We start from the raw sequence: 20,620 nt of genomic DNA, 5'->3' as shown, positions 1-20,620 counted from the left end.
AATAAAAGCATTTGAGTTTGGAAGATAATAGCCCATTCAAGTCTAATACGTCATGCATAAGAAATAATTACAGAATCATTTTCAGTTCAGTCCCCATAAACTCTGAAGGACAAAGGAAATGAGATTGTCTAGATTGCCAGGAAAAGTAAAAGTGTCTCCTCTAGGAGGCACAGTTGACCTGGGGACTTAGTGCAGAAGGCCAGAGAAAGGGGAAGGCATCCCCAGAGAAGGTAGGAAAAGTCTGCAGGCTCTTACAAGCTTTATGCATTGGCAAAGACAATACAGATGAACTACTTCCTTTCTGGACTTAATTTCATGCAAGACAGCAGAGAGTGAATGCAGCAGAGAGGAGTGTCTTGTTGCAAGTGGCAGAGGCATTCCCTTCTGAAGGCAGTTGGATAACACTCAACAAATTTTGTGCCATGTAAGGGTAATAAGATGAACCTCTCCATCAGGGGAGAGGTAGTTCAGATGATGTCAGAGAGGAACCAAGAGTTAGTTGGAACTAGGCTGGAAGTAGGAGAAAGCAGCAGCAGTAATCATTGGTGTGTCTTTGCAGAAGTTGACCATTTATTTTCTCAGCCCAGACTGGGCTGGATTCCTGGTGAAGAATAACAAAAGAAGCAATGGGAAGCTGGATTTCAGAGATTTGAGTTGAGGAGTGCACAACCCTCTTTTCATAGCGCCTTAAATTTATACAGGAGGTAGGAAGAAGGTAGGACACTGAAGAAAAAATAATAATGAAAGCTTGTAACAGAAAGTATTCAAGAAGTGTTCAAGCTATTGGAGGTAATTTACAAATGAGTTAAGATAATATAAAATACATTTGTCTAGATAAACAGTATTCATTTCCTTATGTTTTGCTTTCCAAAAATCAGAAAGCAAACTGACTTACTTTTAATTCAGCATGGATTAAAACCAATTATATATGTCATCAAATTTGCATGCTCAGCATACAGTGGAGATTTCAGACTACTTTTATGGAAGGCCCTTGCTTAATCTTTTCTCTGCTAATAAAAGATGATGGTTTTATTAATATTAAGGACTTGATCGAGTCTTATAAACACTGCCTCCATTTACAATATAATTAAATATATAATAAACTATTAAATTAATATTCTTTTAACAGCTTATTATTTGACCAAAGTAACCTGCATAGTGTGGCTGAAGCTGCCACTTTATTCTTATTTGAGACTGCTGTGTGACTCAACCTTTCTCTTTCCATTCACCTTCAATCACATATGACTTTATAATTACAGTTATTTGACAACAATTCCTATCTGTTTTGGAGTAAAACCCATCATCATGAGTTCATGGAATAGCAATGTTAACTTTCCATGCTTTATAAGGCAGCACTATTGTGAAAAATTGTGGCATTTTTATCTGAATTATAAAGAATTTTGAGCTGGTATTGTATAAACCAGAATCTGAATAGAAAAAGCAAACCTGGTTTTGTAAAGGAACATAAGTGTTCTGGATAAAATTTATCTCATGTCTAAAAATCTCATTGTACTCAATACATAAAAGATGTTCAGATGGAGAAATTGTAATTAGAAAAATAAGAGAATAACAGGAATCAGAGATTCGTCTTAATCATGACTGTTACAGTATTTGGAAAGAGATCAAAGGTGTTTATGCTGTTTCCCTTCAACATTGCAGATAATCAAAAAGCGTTAAGAAACAGAGGTGTAGATAACAGAGTGGGAGGTTTATGACTTTCTGTTGAGACACTTTTTCTTCTTTCAAGCAAACATATAATATCAACAACAGAAAACAACTGGTTTGGCCATTTTGTCTTTAAATTACAAGACCGTGTGAGAAATATGGCAAAGTTGTGCCTACCTGAGCAAACGGTGTCACAATCAAGTCATCTCCGTGTCTGAAAAAATAAGCAGAGTTATAAGTTAGGTATTACCAAAAATTTGCTGCTTTAACAGAAAGAAAATCAGGTTTTACAATGCAGTATAGGTAACTCCAATTTTATTCCTCTACAGTTACACTCTATTATTGCTTCACTCATTCTTTGAAAAGCAAATATCAACTTAGTTATTGCCCAACTGCCTGGCAAGTCTGTGGGAAGGCTCACAGACCAACCAGTTTTTGTGCTGTGGGGTGGATAGGTGACTGACCACCCAGGTCTAATCTACAGACATTTCATCCCAAAGGATGGCAGTGAACACTCCAAAAGTGACTCCAGTGAGGGTTTCCAGCAGGCTTGTGAGGGCTGAAGAGGGGGATGGTGGGGCAGCACATTGCAGATGAGTGAAAACCTAGTAAAACTACCAAACTGACTGAGACTTCTGTAGTTATGGGGTGTATGACTAACAGTGTGCTGTTGCTGTGGCAATGTCACCTCCGCGGGGGCGATGTATGGACAAGGTGCCAGGATGACACACTACAGGGCAAAAGGCAGGAAGAGAAAGTGGGGTTGCTTCTCTTGAGCAGGGAAAACTGCCACTTGAAATGGTTGTCATAAAATTTTGGTCCTGTAAATACAAGTAGACTGAGGGGCATAAAAGTAGCATCTGCAGCATTAAGGATATAGAGTCAAAAAATAGGGACAGGGAAAACTTCGCCTTTTCAGTTATCCTATCCAGTATATGGCAGCAATTAAGGTGAAAAGAAATTTTCCAAAGACAAAAATCCAATATGACTCTGCTTTTAATTTTCTTGTACTTTCCTGCAGTGAATTTATCATGATAAATTACAAGTTGCAACTTCTAACAGAAACTATCATTGATTTGGTGCTATTTTAATGTTATTTAAGTTTAAGCATAGAATGATGAGTTTTTAACATTGGCTTTCAAGACCATGAAAATCTAATTAGAAAAAAGCTGATAAATGGAGAAATGTGATTTGTGTTTGACTTGCTACAACATTTTTCTTATTATCTATATACTGTGTACAAGACAGCAATGGTTTACAGATATTGCAAAAACCTAATTAAAAAGCAGTATGTGCAATCTGTACCACTGTACAATCAGTCTGTAAGGATGAAAGAAAACTCCCCAATATTAAAGATTATCATAATGTTTAATAACTGTGTAACCGTTTTTACTACCATCTCTTTTATTCCTTTTGTAATGGAAGAATGGATTTTTAAACACTCTGTGGAAGAAAGCTGCATTTTGAACAGAGTCTTTGCAGGAGTAGTTGGAATAGAGTGTTGCTTCAGGTGAAACCACAGTCCCCCACTGGATAGAAAGCATGTAAGTCTGACTCTCAGAACAAGCCAAAAGAAACATGTCCTCCATGGCACTTCAATTGCTCAGTGAAGTCAGATCCAGTCAGGGATAATAGACAATGTGAATCATGCTAGAGCATTAATGAGAGTTAATGACCAGCTGGGTTTAGTGCCTCTTTATGTTTTCACTGGGTCATGAAAACATTGGCAAATGCCCTACACTATAATTTTAGATAAGGGTTGCTTAATGAATTACACAAAGGCTTTAGCAGAAGATAAGCCAAACACCTTTTTCCTTTTTTTATCCTGTTCTCCACTGAAAGAGCCAGTGTGACTATGCTACTTCACTTCCAGGAAAATTATGCTCTTTGTCTTCAAGTTCTGTGAAATGGCATTATCTAATATGTGACAGCTGGCTTAAATGTTTCTCAGTAGTACTTTAATTTCTTATATTTTATAAAGGATATTTTTATTATTTGCATAGAGCTACTCCACTTTTGCTTCTGTTTTAACACTTAAAGGGGTGCAGCCCAAAACATAAACCCATTTTTTACTGATCTAGTCTAATCCCTCATTTGGAAATTATGAAAGGGCACAGTTCTGAAGATGAAAGTGTTTACAGGTAGCAGCAGCACTGGACGAAGAACAAAAATATTAAATTGTTTCTACCTGTAAATAAGACAGTGGAGACATGGAGATAGTTCCTTCTAGCATCTGTCAGTGGCAAAGACTCTGCCCAATATATGACACATGCACAAAATATGCATCAGTGCCTCAAAATACCAGGCAACTCCTGAAACATAGTTACTAACTGCTAAATTCAGACTGGCAAAAAGTATGAAAATTAGACTGTCCTCCTTAAAATCTCTTGTGGCCTGCCTTATTGTAGATGGAATCTCCTCTTCTTCCCATTTAGCCCCTGTTTGCCACCCCTTGAATGCTGAAGCACTTAGAGAAGGCAACAGCTACATATTCTTGGCTTTCTGCCCTGGAGGATCATATTTTTCTTTTATGTAAAATAACATGATCCCACTTTTCTCATTTTGAAACTTGATTCTACCTGAGCTGCTTCTGGACTGCATTTCACTGGAGAACACTGATATCATACTGTAGCTTGCTATTCTTTAATAGAGGCATGGTTCAGTAGTAGTTCAATGTACTGAAATCAAGCCAGGACTTAATTTTCACTGTTCAAATCCCCCTTGTGTCAAGAGAAACAATTCCAGAAATTACCATTATTTTGCTGAATCTGATACTGAAAGTACAGACATCCACAGCTTTCTCAAAATAGTTTAGCACTCACCAGACCCACTTGAACTGCAAAGCAATTGTAAAAGGTGGTGAGCAAGCTTTGATCCACATTGGGTCAGAAAATCTGGAGAAAGTGCGAGTGTTCAAAGAAGCTCTGTTAATTTTTGTACAGAAGAGCAAGAACATATGATTCAAAATACCATTGATCCACAGTATACTACAGTGTAATAAGCACTACAATGTATGAGTGTCTTCCTGTTTCTAGATGACATGGAAGCTGATGGGTGATTCTTTCTGGATTCTAGATTGGATAGTACCTCACATCTGTATACAGAAGCAGCAAGAGGGAGTGTAAATCCTCCAATATGTCACAAGCTTCTAAATACAGACAGAGATATTAGCCTTTAAAGTTAGAAGAAATTGTTCACATCAGTGTTAGACTCTGTTAACTAGAATGCCTGGCATACTTGTTCACATCTTCATTTTTCAAAGGAAACACAGGTTTAAAAGCAGAATAATTTTCACATAGCCCCAAAACTTAAAATGATCAGTTCTCCATCATCAAAGAACATTGCTAAAACATGCACAGCCCAGATCAGATGAATGACTGTTACATAAAAAACAAGCCAAATTCTCATTAGCAGACCAAAGATTACATACAACATTGCAAGCTGTTTGCCACAGTAAAGTGATGATGCCTAGACTTCCACAAATTTTTGTCTTTTGCTTCCTAACATTTCCTATATGACATACTTGAACTCACATCATATAAACTATGCTGATCCCTGCCCTGAAGAAGATATGAAAGAGCTGTATTAAGTCAGACATTAGTTGAACATGCTCTGTACAAAAGTTCTGCTTCTTTTCCTCAGGATTGGCATCAGTTTGTCTCTTCTATCCCAACTACAGAACAGTAATTAACTTTTCCTCTATTAATAAGGAACTTAGAGATGCATGGACAGACAGAGAAGGAGACAGGAAGATTAACACAAGGATAAGACAAGGTGACTGCATACCTTCACTTAATAATTAAACTGTCATAATTTAATACAACATCTAATAAAAGAAGTAACTAGAGAGATATCCTGCAGACCTGTCAGGATACAGAAAGATAAAGAAAGAGTGGATGTTTTTCATACTGGTCAGAAAAAACTCAAGGTACCAATTAAGAAGAAGCAAATCCCAGGCCTTTGAGACCACAAGGAGTGTGAGGCACTTGCCACCGTGGAGCTTCACAGGGAAGATCCTCTAGGTTTGTCTTTATAAAGACCGTAGTAAGGCCACAGATGAAGACTTTCTGGGTCTTTCTAGACTTTTTAGACTTTCATATAAATACCAACTGAGTGATCTTGAGGACAAGTATTGAAGTTGTGAGATATAAACAGGATAAATAAGAGCTCTGTCTTACTTGAGGAGAGAAAACATACAACACATACACAAGTTTGAGACAAATGTACCAGTTTAAAGTATGATCTTACTAGTTTGCTCCACTCCTCCAATTGAATCAAAACCTTACTTATATCCCCAGGAGAAGTACTGGCTGATGATGCTGGTCAGGCCTTAAATCCAACTGGCATAGACCGTGTTGGATTCTCTGGCCACAGACTTTGGACATAGGCCAATTGAAAGGATAAAGCTGCCAACTGAATTGAAAAGCCCAAAAGGACAGTGGCTGTATGGAATTCCTGAATGATGCTCCACATCAAGAACTAATGCTTTCATCATATTGTCGTATGAATTTACTCAATTTTTAAAGAATTGTATTGGGGCTTTTTTTTTTTTTTTACTATAAGAATGTAGCAAGATTAAAGTATGGGAAAATCCATACTGCCTATATACCATGTAAAAAATAAGAAAGAAGATGAACATTAAGGTAGTCTTCTGTTTATGTCAGAAAATACATGGCAGCCTTCTTCTGCAGTGTAAACATCCAGATTCGGATAAACACAGCATCCACTGATTTCTGTATACAAGGCTGAATCAGACTCACTGTCCAATAGCGTGGCAGAAATACAACTTAGATGAGACATTTGTGTTTTGTTTGCATATATGCTGGAACACAATTATATCATATACAGAACCACAAATGAAAGACAGAGAATAAGCTAATACAGTACCCTAACTGCTGGTATTTTCTTTTCTGTCCCAATAACTTCTCATAGTTGAAGCCAAATATGCACACACAAAACATATGATTTAGGTATGCTGAAGTAGTCACATTGCTCAGATTCAGATTTTAGCAGCGATGATGATTCTAGATTGCACCCTGCATCAGAAGGTGTGCTTTGAGGATAGCGAGCAGCAGTGGCTGCCTGCTCCATGCAGCTTGAGCTTTATCATCATCATCTGCATTTGGAAAATCCAGATGGCCTGGTTTGCAAAACTGATTTCGTGGAGTCAGAAATCAGAGTGCTCCAAGTCAGCTTATTCTGCAGGAATAGTGCTTAAGTCATGTCATCTCAGTTTTTAAAGACTTTGAGAAAAAATTTCTAATCCTGAGATAGCTTAGGCCTTGCTTGAAAAGCCAAGACTAAATGAGTGTAAGTGGCAGATCTTAATGCTTTGCCCAGATTACTAAATGGGGTTACAGCTTTTCCTAGATAGACAGTGGGTTTTTAGTGATTTGATCTCTTTGAAAGGGTGAGTGCAATGTGGGGGATGATCAGGCATCTAAGGCAGGGGCTAGAGACTATGACACTGTGGGCAGGTGCAGATTTAGGGCTGAGAGAGCAAGCAATTAAAATTGCTGTTGGAGCCATGAGCTATAGAGGAGGGGGTTGTTTTTCCCAGAGCACTTATTTATTTCTGTGAACATGGAGGTAAGAGGATTGTTGAAAAGAACTACTTGAAACCACAGAAATTAGACCCTGAATGAAGCAGACTCTCATCAACTATTGTCTGAGTGTTTCAGAACACCACAATTTTCTGTAACACTGTGCAGTTATGTCCTCCTGACACATCTGTCTAATTCAGCAACACAGCTTGCCCTAATTAGTAAAAAAGTATTGCTGTAATATTGGGAGTTCAGTACAGTTAATTTAATTGAGCTTAACCAGATGAAGGAGGATTGGCTCAGAAAAGCCACAGCACCTGAGAGGTCCATTATCACAGCCGAAAGAAATGCTGGTTATAGTAATTCTACATGGACTGTCTAACTAGAAAGTGAGATTTAGAAAGACACACTAAAAGGAGAAAAAAATTTCTTCAGCATAGATGTCACTAGTAAAAACTTCAGATATAAGTATTTCCAAAGACCCCAGCTAACATCATAGGCAGCACAAATCAAGTTTCTCCACTATAAGATGTTGATGAAGAAAACAATTCTTGTCTGCTTTACTATCAGAGGTCCAAAAAAACCCTCAAAAGAACTGTGGATTATTACATTTTGCTAATACATATATATTATGTATTAAAATACCTGCAGTTTTCTAGATACAACTAATATTTTATACAAGAAAGTGCTTTAATTTTTCATGTCAACTTTTTAGCATCTCAGATCCTGAAGATACACTTGATTAGGCTTGAAAATAGCCTTTGAATTCCTGGAATCTGTCCTGTTTCAGTCATCAGTGTTAGGTTGTCCAAACTGTAATGTAATTCAAGCTGAACTGCATTAGCACCCAAAGTGAGAAGCTTTCCCAAGACTTGGAAATACAGAAGGACCAGACTAAGGAACTGGAAATGAACAGTGTTAGCAATTCTAAATCAGTATTTTGAGGTTTAATCCAGGGACTATCAGGTAGTATTACCTGGCTACCTGTGCACCTTACTGTGCATCAATAGCTCCCTTTCACAGGGTCTGTGCTTTTGAGCAGATTAAAAAAAAAGGATTTTTCTGGGTGACAAGTGTAACTTTGGGTCTTGGTGATAGTGATCTAATGAAGATCCATCAAGTCCAGAAGCTTCATTCAGAATTGCTGGATGAGCTGGAATCAGAATTGGCTGATAACTCAAAAACCAGGAAGTATAACTATTTTTTCCCATTCTGCATAATATGCTGTAGGAATACTACTAGGCTTCTTCCATCTACCAGGAAAGTCTCCTAACACCTTTGGAAGAGTTTGAGGACCACCAAGACCTCTTATGTCAGACCCAGCTACTTTGCTCAGAAGCTTTAACCTTTTCCAAAGAGACTGCACTCACATATCTGACTCGTGTAATCTGCCTGAGATAATCCCATAGGTAGTGATGTAGTGGACCAGCACAGTAGGATGCCAGCCTGATGTGTAACCCACAAAAACACATATAACTCAATAAATTATTTGTATCATATTTCCCTAGTCATCCACCAAGCCTCAACGCTTTAATCCTGTCAGAATATAGCAGAACATTTAGATTATAGGAGAATGGTGGGCAGCTGAGCAACTGGCCTCTGTTAAGTCTGACAGAATTACTCAGTCCTGAGAGGAAAGAGAGCATGGCCTTGCCAGAGTTTTTTACTACTGTAGGTGGTTTTCCTTCTAAAATCAGAAGGTAGTCTGCCTGGGGGTCACTGAGGCAATGGCAAGGGAAAAGAAGCTGGTGCAGTTTGGGGCTTCAGTTCATGTTTTGAAGGAGAGGCTGGATTAAGCCAGAGGATATAGGACTCTGAATGAGAAAAATGCTGAACTTTATCAGAGGAGTCCAGCCAGCAGTGCCACTGTTGGACTGTTCATACAACCAAAATCATCATTTAGCTATATCAAGGCTACAAAACAAACAGGCATGAGAGACTACAGAATAGTTCTGTTTTCTGCTCAGGTTCAAGAAAATTAGTGACTGGGTGTGCATACATGACTGGAAGCAATCAAGTTAGTGCCATTTAATGAGCTACTATTAGTGAGTTTTGATTGCATTAGCTGACACATATAAACTCTTACCTTGTTGCAAATGAAAATAAAATGTGTTGCCTGGAACTGCTTTTAAGCATCATGCATTTGGTTGGTTGCTTGCTTGTCCCTGTCCCACACGCCTAAGTGTTTAAAACTGATACGCATGTGCTAATTCTGAAGAATAAGACTACATGACTTTCCACATGAGCCTTCTACTGATGCATGCTGAAAGATTCCCTCTTTAAAAGAAATAGCAGAGCTGCTGAAAATATGGCACTTATACAATGCAACCCAGCCTGAGAGAGCTTGCTATCTGCCAGCCACAGATAGTTTCAAGGTTTACAAAAAAATGGTCCCTTAACCAAATTCAAAGGTCCCTAAATGAATGCATGTAAGAAGAAACAAGCTAACTTGAAGAAAAACAAGAAATTCAGAATTTCAGACTGCATGTTTTCAAGGATTGAACTCTACAGCTAACTGAGCATTAGTGCCATTAAAAGAATCCAAAACATTCAGTTTGTACCCTGAGGGGTGAAATGACAATTAATGTTCTTCTGGGTTTTGAAATAAACTTGACCAGTGCACATAGGTGATCACTGAGCTGGAAAAACAGTCTAAGAGGGATCCCCCCAAGACATTCAAGTCTCTTTTTACAAAGTTCCCCTTCTTTACACTGCTTCCATCCTTCAGTACTGCAGGCACAGAAAATGAACACATCCACCCTCCCCTCCACCGCAGATCAGTGTTGCAAGCTCAGGGAGTAATGGCCTCGTGATGTACCTGATATCCCAGCTAAGAATTGGGTTTGGCACCATGTTCTTAAGAACATGCTACCTTTGACTGAAAAGATGTAGGAATTCAGTCTGTTTTGGTTAGCACATGAGCAGTAACTTGTTATTTTCCTTCAAGCATCCATTATTTCCTGAGGAAGGAAGAAAAAAAGCCAAACATATGAAAAGTGTTTAAAAGGGAAGTGATGCATTTAACAACTGAGAGCTATGTTTGGAAAATTGTAAGGTTTTAGCAATCTCACAAAAAACCAATAATGATTCTGTATTGATTGAAAGTAAATAAAATAAATTTGAATTTAATCAACAAAAACTATCCCCTGAATAAAAAGCAAATGAAGTCTTCTCAATGCAAAAATACCTTCTTTTTGTTTTACAGCATAACCAATTTCCTTATCAACAAATGAAGTCAACACAAATTTATTATTCAACTTTAAGATAGTTGAATTCTAAGTTGAGTTCTTTGTTTTGAATTCCACCTGTAAAATGTGTAAAACAACTGGAAAAGACAGAGTCATCTCTTTTTTTCCAATTTTTTTTTTGTTTAGAACTCAAAAAAATATTGTAAGTGACTTGAAAATTATGTAGATTAATTTAAGCTGCAACCTGGAACTTAATTTAAGGTTCTTAAAAACAAAAAAGCAAAACACAATGAAGCAAAATATTTATCTGTTTTTCCTAAAGTGATGTAGGTACATTTCTTTCCATGAACAAATACATATCTCAAGCAATTTAATGTATTTTTTCATTAAAATCTGTTTCTAAACAGAGCACACATAGAAAATGCTTCTTAAAAGATCTTTTTAGATCAGGATAGACTTTCAAGTTTAACTGTCTTATTTTAGCCATGATATAGTGACATCAGAGATTCCTACAAAAGAATATGATACATCACAAAGAATTTCAGCTGCAATTTTTCTGGAGAAAAGACAATTATTTCTAATAATTAAACTGAGGTGCAACTACTCCTCTCAGTAATTGCATGTTTTGTCTGCTGTTCTAGAATCTTGGCCAGCACCTTTCAGGAAAAAGGTGGTTTTTTCTCCCTAACTTAAGATTCATACTCACAATATTTCATTAATAACACCAGGCTTTACTGGCTCAGAAACAAAAGAATAAGCTTGCCTTAGAGGATGAGAAAATATATCCTCTGTAACTGTAGATACAGGGAAGATGTCCTGGAGTAAACTGCATCCTCTTGCTATTTCCTTAATCACAGACAGCAGCAGAGGGATGCTGCTGTCTTCAGAAGTTACTGAGTAGGAGTAGGTTGTCCAGCTCAGAGAATGGGGGTATGGTGGCCATTTAGCAGATCACCAGACCAATGACCCTGCAGTTCCCCACAGTCAGTGTTGCTTGGCTGGGTTCTGCTCCTTTAAATCATGGAAGCAAGTTCTAATAGAAATCAGCAAATTTTGCGTAATAATACTAGTTAGAGCTTGTAGTGATAAGCTGATGAAGAAAATAGTGCTGAGCTTCTCTAAAAAAGGCTGTAAAACTGCCCCCCAGCAGCTGCTTTTTTATGAGTGATGTTCAGTTGGTCAAGTCCTGAGAAGACAGGATGTTGTGTCTGAGATGTGTTCTAAGACTTTGTGGAAATGGGAGAAGGACAGACTTAAGTGAGAGGTCAGAAGACATCTTCTTACACTCAGAAGACACAGTGGAGCTTGGACAGACTTGTCTACTGAGAGTGCCTTGGTTCTCTGGCCTGGATGCTATCCTCTGGTCTGCTTCTTCAGAATCACAGGAGGATTATACATGTTTTCTCCCTTCAGAGTGGCATCAAACGTGGGCTATGATGCAGCAGTGGACACCTTACTGGGGTTTTGTTTTTTCCTAGGAAACTATTTTTTAACCTGATTAGAGTCCTGGGTTTTGCTAAAACAGAAATTCTCTACTAATTTGATCTCTTGCTCCATTAACCAGGGCAGTGATCCCTTAACAAGAAGGGCATAAAAAGTGTTACCACTTCCAACTCTTCCTGCATTTGCAAGTTCTGGGCAGCCGCAGCAGCTCAAACAAGTCAGCATTAAGTAATCAGGCCACCTCAGCAAGACATCCACACAGCTCTCTGCTTCACTAATGTCTTCAAACGTAGGCCTGACAATTATTATGATTAATAATAATTAATAAAATTAATAAAAACGTAGGCCTGACAATTATTATTATTAATGATTTTGCATGTCTTTCAGCTAGGCACTGTTCACTTCCTCCTATGTGTTGCTGTTGGGAACTTTTTCGGGTTTTTTGTTTTCCATTCTTTATTCTCCTTCCCTTTAAACTTGTTTTCCTGTCTTTCATCACAGATCCTGTACTATAATTCTTCATATTGTCTCACTACCCCTCACTGCCTCACTCAGTTTCTTCTTTTTCTCTTGCACATCCTTATTTCTCTGCTGGAAATCCCATAGAGAGGCTTCACAACACATCTGTGCTCATCTGCCTTGGACCTTGCATCTTCCTGTCTAAACCACCCACCTCTCCAGTTCACAAATTTTAGCAGCATTTCCTAATCTTTGTATATAATCTCCATGTCCTGCTTTTATTATTATCAAAGACCATGTTATTTCTTCCAAGGGATAATTGAAACAATGTTACGTGACCCCCACTCCATTTTATATGCTTTTCCTTTCTTACATTCAGCTGCTTTTTCTGCCTCTAACTGCACCCATATTTGTCCCACTAACCTTCTCTCATCAAAGCAGCCTTGCACTCATAATCTTTTGCACTTCTATCTTTTATTCTTTTCCACAGCTAATTCATAAAAATGTACTTTGGATTCTCTGAGTTTAAAAAACTTTCCACCTGTCCCTTCTCTGCGCTTGCTTCTTTACCTTCCATCTCAACTCCCTAAGTGAAACTCCCTTTGCCTTTTCTGTCAGGTTTACTACTTTGAGCATAGTGAGTGGCATTGTACCTTCCCCTGGGTATAGTATCTGACTGTATTAGTCTCTCAGTTATCATCTTATACTTTGACTTTATAAGCTGTTTGTAGCAGAGCCCATCTTTTCATTTTGGGTTTGCAAACAACTGAGCACAACTTGTTCCCTTCCTTGGCTAGAGCTGCATACATAATAAATAATGGCACAATGAATTCAGCATTTCAGCACTGCCATCCACTGGCTGTCGTAACATGACATTCCAAATTTCACTAAAATCTTGAAGTATTGACTGACTAGAACGTATTATTGTAAGTTTAGTATTTGAGAGTAATGGGAATGCCAGAATTCTTTATGCTGTATTCCTTACAAATACAAGACATATGCCTTTTGCTTTCTCTTTTTCTTTACAAAGTGAAACATCAAGTCTGGTTAAAGAATCAGGGGATCTAGACTAAACTGCCATGTACAATTAATCCACTTAAATTACCTGAATGACGTGTCTATTTTGTAATACATATTGCTCATGTTTAAAAAACAAAAAATACTTAAGCATATATATAGATGCACAAGGGAAATAGGATAATTTGGGACTAACCTAAAATTTGTGTACTTCTCCTGTCAACCAACCCTTTCATCTTCCACCTCATTTAGCAATGTCCTGAATCATAGTTGTTTCTTTATTTTAATAATATTCAGTGGGTTTCCTTTCCATGAGCATATTCAGCTTATCATTGGTTCTATACATAAGGCCTTTTGTGATTTTTATTTTTTTTTCCTTGCTATTTTATCTTTTTAAACTTTCCCCTCTTTTATTCTTTGGCTTTCTTGCATGTAATATCTGTGATACAGCTACGCTTATTACAGTTAGGCTTATTGATAAATGATTAATATTCCATGGTTAGAACATGCCTTTTACATTTCCTTATGTGCTCCCCTCCTAAACAGTGGCAGGAATATTTACCTTCTTAGTACAAAAGTTCATCTGTGACAAGAGACTGTGAAAATCTATGAAGACGTGAGGTCAAATAAATTTTATATGTAAATTGTTTCCAGAAAAGTTTGAAAGGAAAAATAGATAGAGAAAAAAGGAGAAAATCTGTGCTGTTTCAGTAATTATATTGTTTATCCAATTTACTGCCATGTGCTGAAAAATTGTCCAAAATTCTAGGAAATGAAGTGGATTGTGAGTTCAAGGATGAAGCAGTAATTGAATTGTTCATTGAAATGACTCATCTAAGCAATGCAGTCAGCTGGATTGTCCTCCTCAATGTAGAAATCTTTACAAATGTTATCATGGCACAGGTGAGATACTAAAAACTTGAGTCTTCTCCCTCGAAGAAAAGGATATCTGTCACAGGAAGATTTGCTGGAAGGTGGGTACTATTTCCAAGAAAAATGCATTTTTTTTTATAACAAAGTAAGATAAAACGCTCTTGTTCTAACCCATTTTGTCTCAACAAAAATTGGTCACATTTAGCACAAAGCTTACCGAGTACTTCAATCTACAGAGCTTAACTGAGTCATGGACCTTACACTAACCCTCTCCAAAGGCAGGAATTTTTCTTACCTTAACACTCTACATAGAAAAAGAGCTATAATTAAAGGAAATAACAGCTCCAAAAATTATATAAGCTGAAAAAAAATAGGAGTGTTCATTTATGACTTCAAGTTAAATATCAGCTCTAATTTCACTCATTATTATGAAAATCCTTATTCTTTTTTGCACCTACTCTTATTTTTTTGAAGGCAATATCGATAAGTCTTTGCCCCATTAAAAAACAGCATTCACTGAGGTATTCTGACAAGACTGATCCTTTATTTTAGATAAATATTTGAACCATAAACACCAATTTGACCAAGAAATTCGGAGCAGTTTAGGCAAAAAAACCAACCAAACAAAAATATTTGTGAATTTCTCCTACATAGAAGTGACTAGAAGATAGAACATTTAAATATTTTTGGTGTCTTACAAATAAAGACATTTGAGATTTGCATCTGACTTCCACTACACATGCAACCTCGGGTCCACACATACTTGAAAAGTACGAGCCACTAGCAGAAAATACACACTTCACAGAATAGTGAGAGAGGACAGAATAAGTTTATAAAGGTTTTTGTTAGAGTTTTGTCTTTTAGCTAAGAGGGTATTTGAAATAATTTTTTCTCTCTCAAATATATTATTTTCTGCCAGCTGGTAAATCTTTTCTCTAAAAACATAAGACTCCTGTTGTAAATAAATTGAATCTATTTTTTAAGATCATGAAGAAGCCTAAATTGAGTTTGTATTGTTTTTCTTGAAAATAACTAAAGAGCCAGAAAATAGTTCTCCTTAGGGTTTTAGTACACCAGTATTGACTGTCATTATTATTCTGTCAAAGCTAATAGAGTGTATAAACATTTCAAGTACACCCTCATGACATCCTTCAAAAAGCTGCAGGAACAAGTATAATCTTCATTAAAGTAATAAACAAACAATTTTCCATTACTTCACTAGTGTAAGTGATTACTGCCTTCGATTTTTCAAAAAAAAATATCTTGTGGCTGCAAAAATCTTGATATTGGACAAATTATAGACTAGAATTATTTTATAAGGTACTTACATATCACTGGCAATGGAGGAATTCCTGGACATGGACTTTGGAGACAGATCATAATCACTGTCTGACCGGTAAAGGAAAGACTCCCTACGTTGACTGTGGACAAAATTTGCCTGAAGAATTAGCCCTGACCCAGGGCTTGTCATGGGGTCCAAGGGACTTCGTCCTGATGATGTACCATTGTCTACATCGAAACTGCAAAAAGAAGAGAAAAATTTTTATGTCATTGACCTAAGAATTTTTAAATTTAATAAACACCCTTCTGAAAAAATTATCATAGCTAATTGCCTCTTGATATTAATGGGGAAATAAAGACCAGGTCATGTCCACTGCTATGAAAAAATGTGAGGCAAAATAGAGATATACTTTAAAATTACTGATAAACAAAAAAACCCCACCCAAATCTGAAGGAAAAGAAATTTGGCAGAAAAAAACCCGACACTGTTAGGAATACAAGAAGCTTTATACCTCTCTGCATGCAGAGTATCCATGAGCTCTATACCAGAGGAAACATGATGTTTCATTATTTACTTCTTCAGGTCTCATCACTCCTAAGCTGGACCACAATTATCCTGTCTCCTCCCACTGCTAAGGCAGTTGAGGGCTTTTTTCTTATTGAGTACCCAATCCTAATATTTTGTTACTACAAAAATATTTCAAGAATGTACTTTATTTTATCCCAATACGCAAAGTACTGAGGTGGCATTAATGCATATGTGTGTGCTTGGGCACATCTGCCTGCATCAGATTTGCTGTTTTACAAACAGATGGAATAAACGAGTCCATTGTTCATGGCCAAGCAGCAGAACTTCTGTAACCATTTGTGTCTTTGAACCACACAGTTTAGATCCAGTGCTTTTGATTGTTGTGTTTGGTATGAAGATAGGTAAAGAGGCTTATCATTCCTACAGAACACTTTTCTTAGGAGATGATGAAAGACAAGGGAACAGAAAGAGAATGGGGAAGTAGATGCTGCTTCACATAGATGGCAATGTTTCCACAAAGGCCTTTGAAAATCAGTGCAAAGACCTTGAACAGGAGTCTGCAAATGATTAAACACTGGTGCTGAGGGGGCGTGTTCACAGCAACCTGTGTTGCTTGACAGCACAACAGCTGCATTTGGTACTATATGGAGGCTTTCTGCAGCATGTGGCTTCATTTTTGGATGTCTTGTGGTATGCAGTCTGAAAGGTTACAAATGTGTGGATCAGCAAGAACTAGGTCTCTAGGCTCATTTGCCATACTAAAGGGGACATAAATAACACTGCTAAAGCATTTAACAATGAGGGATGAGAAGCTGATCTTTCACATGATTTTTTAAACATGGATAAGTGCTAGCACCATATTATGCATTTTTGCTGACCCCATAAAAAGTACTCATTTTGAAAATGGTGCTCATTTGAAGGACACCTACAGGTTTCCATTTACAGCTAATAACAGCAGAAACAATGCAGTCCAAGTCAGCTGTTCATTAGACTTCAGCCTAGCACAGATGTCACAACTATTACATACTACTCTGTACCCACTTGTTTTATCTACCATTGACCTGAGGTTTCAATGAGTTGCCACTTCAATTCTTTGCTGAAGTGACAACATTCCCATGACCTTTTTTTCCTTTGTTAAATGAACTAATCAAAGAAACATATTGCTTATTTTGATACAGATGCACACTGCCTAGCAGAGGATGGATTTTTGTTTCATTATTTATTTCATTGCTTATTTGTTACTTTGCACATATATCTGGAACTGCAAGCTTACTGCCACTTTCAGACTATAATATTTTCTTTGTGCTCATCTCATACAGTTTGAGTGTAGAAAAGCAAATGGAGTTGGTTTGTTTGTTTCTCTTTTTTAAAAAAAATACAGAAAATATGATAAAAAAACTTCAGGACAGCATAGCAATTTAATTATCTTTTCACTCTAGTTTTCAGAACAATTACCTGTCAGTAAATCCAAACACATACACTTCTTCCCAGAACTGATTTAATTTGATTATGTCTGTATACTTTTTTCTGTGTCTTTAAATGTGCTACTGCTTTACCAATCTCAAACTAAGAAAGCTTAAACCATGAGACATCAAATGAGGGTTCTGCCACCAGCCTTCTAGGTGGTCTTGGACTGTGCAGATCTCCTCTGACTTTCATTTTCCCTATTTGTTGCATCTTTGTGATCACTGCAAGATCTGCTCACAAAAAATATTTGAGAATGCATTGGAAAGGTCAGGATACCATGAATGCTACACTAAGACGTCCTTTGCAGCTTGTAGTGTCATTAGTTCATAACCATATTACCACTCCTACTAGCATGACTACTGTTAATTGTTATCAATCCATATCTTTTCAGCTTGAATTCCTAAATATTGAAGGAGCACAAAATAATCACAATAGTAATGAAGGCTTTATCTCATCATATCCAAATTTCCTAAGATTTCTATTTCATTGCCTGAATAATTTTTTCCTCTTTAAACAGTTTCAAGAAATCACAAACTCCTAGTCAATACACAGTCTGTATATTTTGTTTTTCTATTGAGGGCAGGAGAGCAGATAATTCCTGCAATTTTAGGTAAAATAGAAGACAATAGTTTACTCCTGTGCTCAGTAAGACAAATTTCTGCAATGGCAGTATAATTTCAAATACATATAAGCTTGCCTGGGAACTTTAAAGCAAAAGTTAAAAGCTGGATATAAATAAGTGAAGATAAGTAAGTCCCTCTCACAGGAGGAAAATTTTGAATACAGAGTAAATGATTTCTTTAACAGTGGACTAAATATTCAACTGATTCAAAAGTATTTAGTTCAATTCAAGGGATACGGTTTTATTTGCAGATCTGTTTTATTTTCTTCACCCCCCTTTTGTGGACCTCGTATGAAAATTATATTACCAATCTTATTTCTTCCACTTAGAAACTAAGGCAGGCTTCTACAAATGATTTCACTGACAGATTGTAACATAGTGAATTTTTAAAATTTAGAAGACTATTAGCTAGAAGTGCGGTTCCACCAGCTGGGAGAGGTCTTTTTTTTTTTGCACCACCAGGTAAGCACAAGTTTGTGCAAGACATTGCTGTTGCAACAGTTTTATCCTGTTGTACTGCGTCGTGACCACTAGATGGGTGTAAAAAGTAATAAACAGGATCCAAATATACCAGCTGGATTTGCCTCGCGCTGTTCCAAGAAAATGTCTTTTATAAAAATATGCGTCAAGAAAAAAATTATTCAGTTCTACAGTCAAAGGGGAGTGTGAATACAGCACTGTTTTTTCAGAAACCTATGTTTATAGTAAAAAGTTTCTGAAATGTTGTAGCAGTTAAGTGTCTTGTTTAGATCTTTTTGAGACATTTGCCAACACTTTCAGATACAAAAGCTTGTAGAACTCTAAATCAAAGCAAGAGTTATTACAATGAAAATAAGAAATTGTTTCTTTGTCTGAATCACAAGTCTTATTTGCAAGAAACTGTGCTTTTGACTACACTGCATCAAAAGAAGAGAGAATCAGAATGGGGAATTGAACAATTTCACACCAGTTCTTTGCCCTTCCTTGTTGCATACACTTAAAAACCCAAAAGTTTAAGACATGAAATAGGACAGACTCTTTAACTTGCCTGAACAGAAATTGCAAAAAATCAGCTGTCCTTGCTTCATATTTATCTTTCCACTCCCGTTAAGTTTCAAGCCACAACAAGAATATGTTGTGAATTGGAAATAACAGAAACAGAACAACATCTTCATGGAAGTTGTTACTAAAGAGCACAGGAACTGTTTTGCTTTCATTTCACAGGCAGTAAGTGGGCCATTTAAAGACAGAATTTTACACCATTGCTGTACAGCTAGCTCTGGGCACTTTGCATAATGTATGCAAACTGAAACTGCCTTTGGTGACTGGAGCATTTGGCACAGACATTACAGAATTTTGTATGTTCAAAGAGATTTGCTCCAACTGTGGAGATGCCAAAGCCATGAAAAGTCAGTGACAATTCAGCAACTTTTGTGTCTGCATTTTGACAAAACATTTTAAGGCATTAGTGGATAGTGTTTATCTTTAGAGCCTGCTTTATTCAGTGTTCAATGATGACAAACATGACATGAGATGAAATTCTGAGGTTTTTTTCCTTGTTCGGCTATTCATCATGTTTACTTCTTGCCCACTCTGTCATCTAGGCTCTGTACTAAGATGGGGACAAAACTGAGAGATTTGTAAACGTTCATGGCTGATCTTCCCTGTGCTCCTAATAGGACAACTAACAACAAGACCACAAGCAAACTTCAGGAAGATTATTAGAGATTTGCTTCAGACAATACTAGGACTCTGTGGCAAGATCAGGAGAGGTTCTGGATCCTGAATCTCAGCAGCACTTCTTCATTGTTAATGACTGCACAGCTTTTTTGCATATTGAAAGAAACCCTTCACAGACTTCCTTTTGAGTCCCTAAAGAGTGGTTTCCTACTCTCTGCAAGGCTGCGAGAAGAAAAAATGTGGAGGCCTGTGTATAAAATATAGACTTAAGTTACGTAAAGAATAATGGCATCACAATCACTATACTCAAGAGTTTGTAACTAAGGCTGCATAGAAAATCTTAGTGTTGGTTTTCCTTAGTACTGAGAATTCAGCATTAATCCTGCAGCACTTTGGAGGGGTTATTCTCTTTTGGTTTTGTGTGGTTTTTACTTTTAGAGAAATAAGCAATAGTAGGAGAGAGAAGGAAATAAATTTCACCCTAAAATAAAGAACTTACTAGGCTTTTTAAGAATGCAAATTGTGTTCCTGCTATTCCCCTGTAAGTATCTCCTCACTTTCATCTTATCTTGGAAACTACAGGGAGAGAGAGCCAAATTAATTGAACCTCTGGGGACATCTTATCTTTTGAGGCCATCTGTAACATTACAGGGGGACAAGCAAGTTCTAGAGGAGCAATTCTTTTCCCCCATCAAAGGAGTCCATTGTCCTAGTGTCAAGCAATCTCTCCAGCCATCTGTTCTATGACCTACCTACACATCTAAACGTCCTCACTTCCAAGAAGTCATGTCCTGTTTTTATACCTGGTAGCACAATCCCAATATCACACAAAATGGGTGCATTTGGTATAGCAGCTGTAATTCACAGAAATTAT

At 37.1% G+C, this 20,620-nt stretch overlaps 1 protein-coding gene across 4 annotated transcripts in view; it reads right to left on the bottom strand.

The window, feature by feature from the left end:
* The window catches only part of LOC125319585 (cAMP-specific 3',5'-cyclic phosphodiesterase 4D), a 368,051-nt gene that overhangs the window by 87,876 nt on the left and 259,555 nt on the right, over window positions 1-20,620 (bottom strand). For all 4 annotated transcript variants that reach the window (XM_048290860.1, XM_048290863.1, XM_048290861.1 and 1 more), the window contains 2 exons: window positions 15,517-15,708; window positions 1,843-1,879 (listed from right to left, as the gene is read on the bottom strand). In XM_048290860.1, coding sequence (XP_048146817.1) covers window positions 1,843-1,879; window positions 15,517-15,708 — 229 coding nt within the window. The remainder of the gene's footprint in view (window positions 1-1,842; window positions 1,880-15,516; window positions 15,709-20,620) is intronic.

Source organism: Corvus hawaiiensis, chromosome Z (genome assembly GCF_020740725.1).
Source record: "Corvus hawaiiensis isolate bCorHaw1 chromosome Z, bCorHaw1.pri.cur, whole genome shotgun sequence".
In the NCBI taxonomy this organism is placed as follows: domain Eukaryota; kingdom Metazoa; phylum Chordata; class Aves; order Passeriformes; family Corvidae; genus Corvus; species Corvus hawaiiensis.
This window is presented reverse-complemented; position numbering and strand designations above follow the sequence as displayed.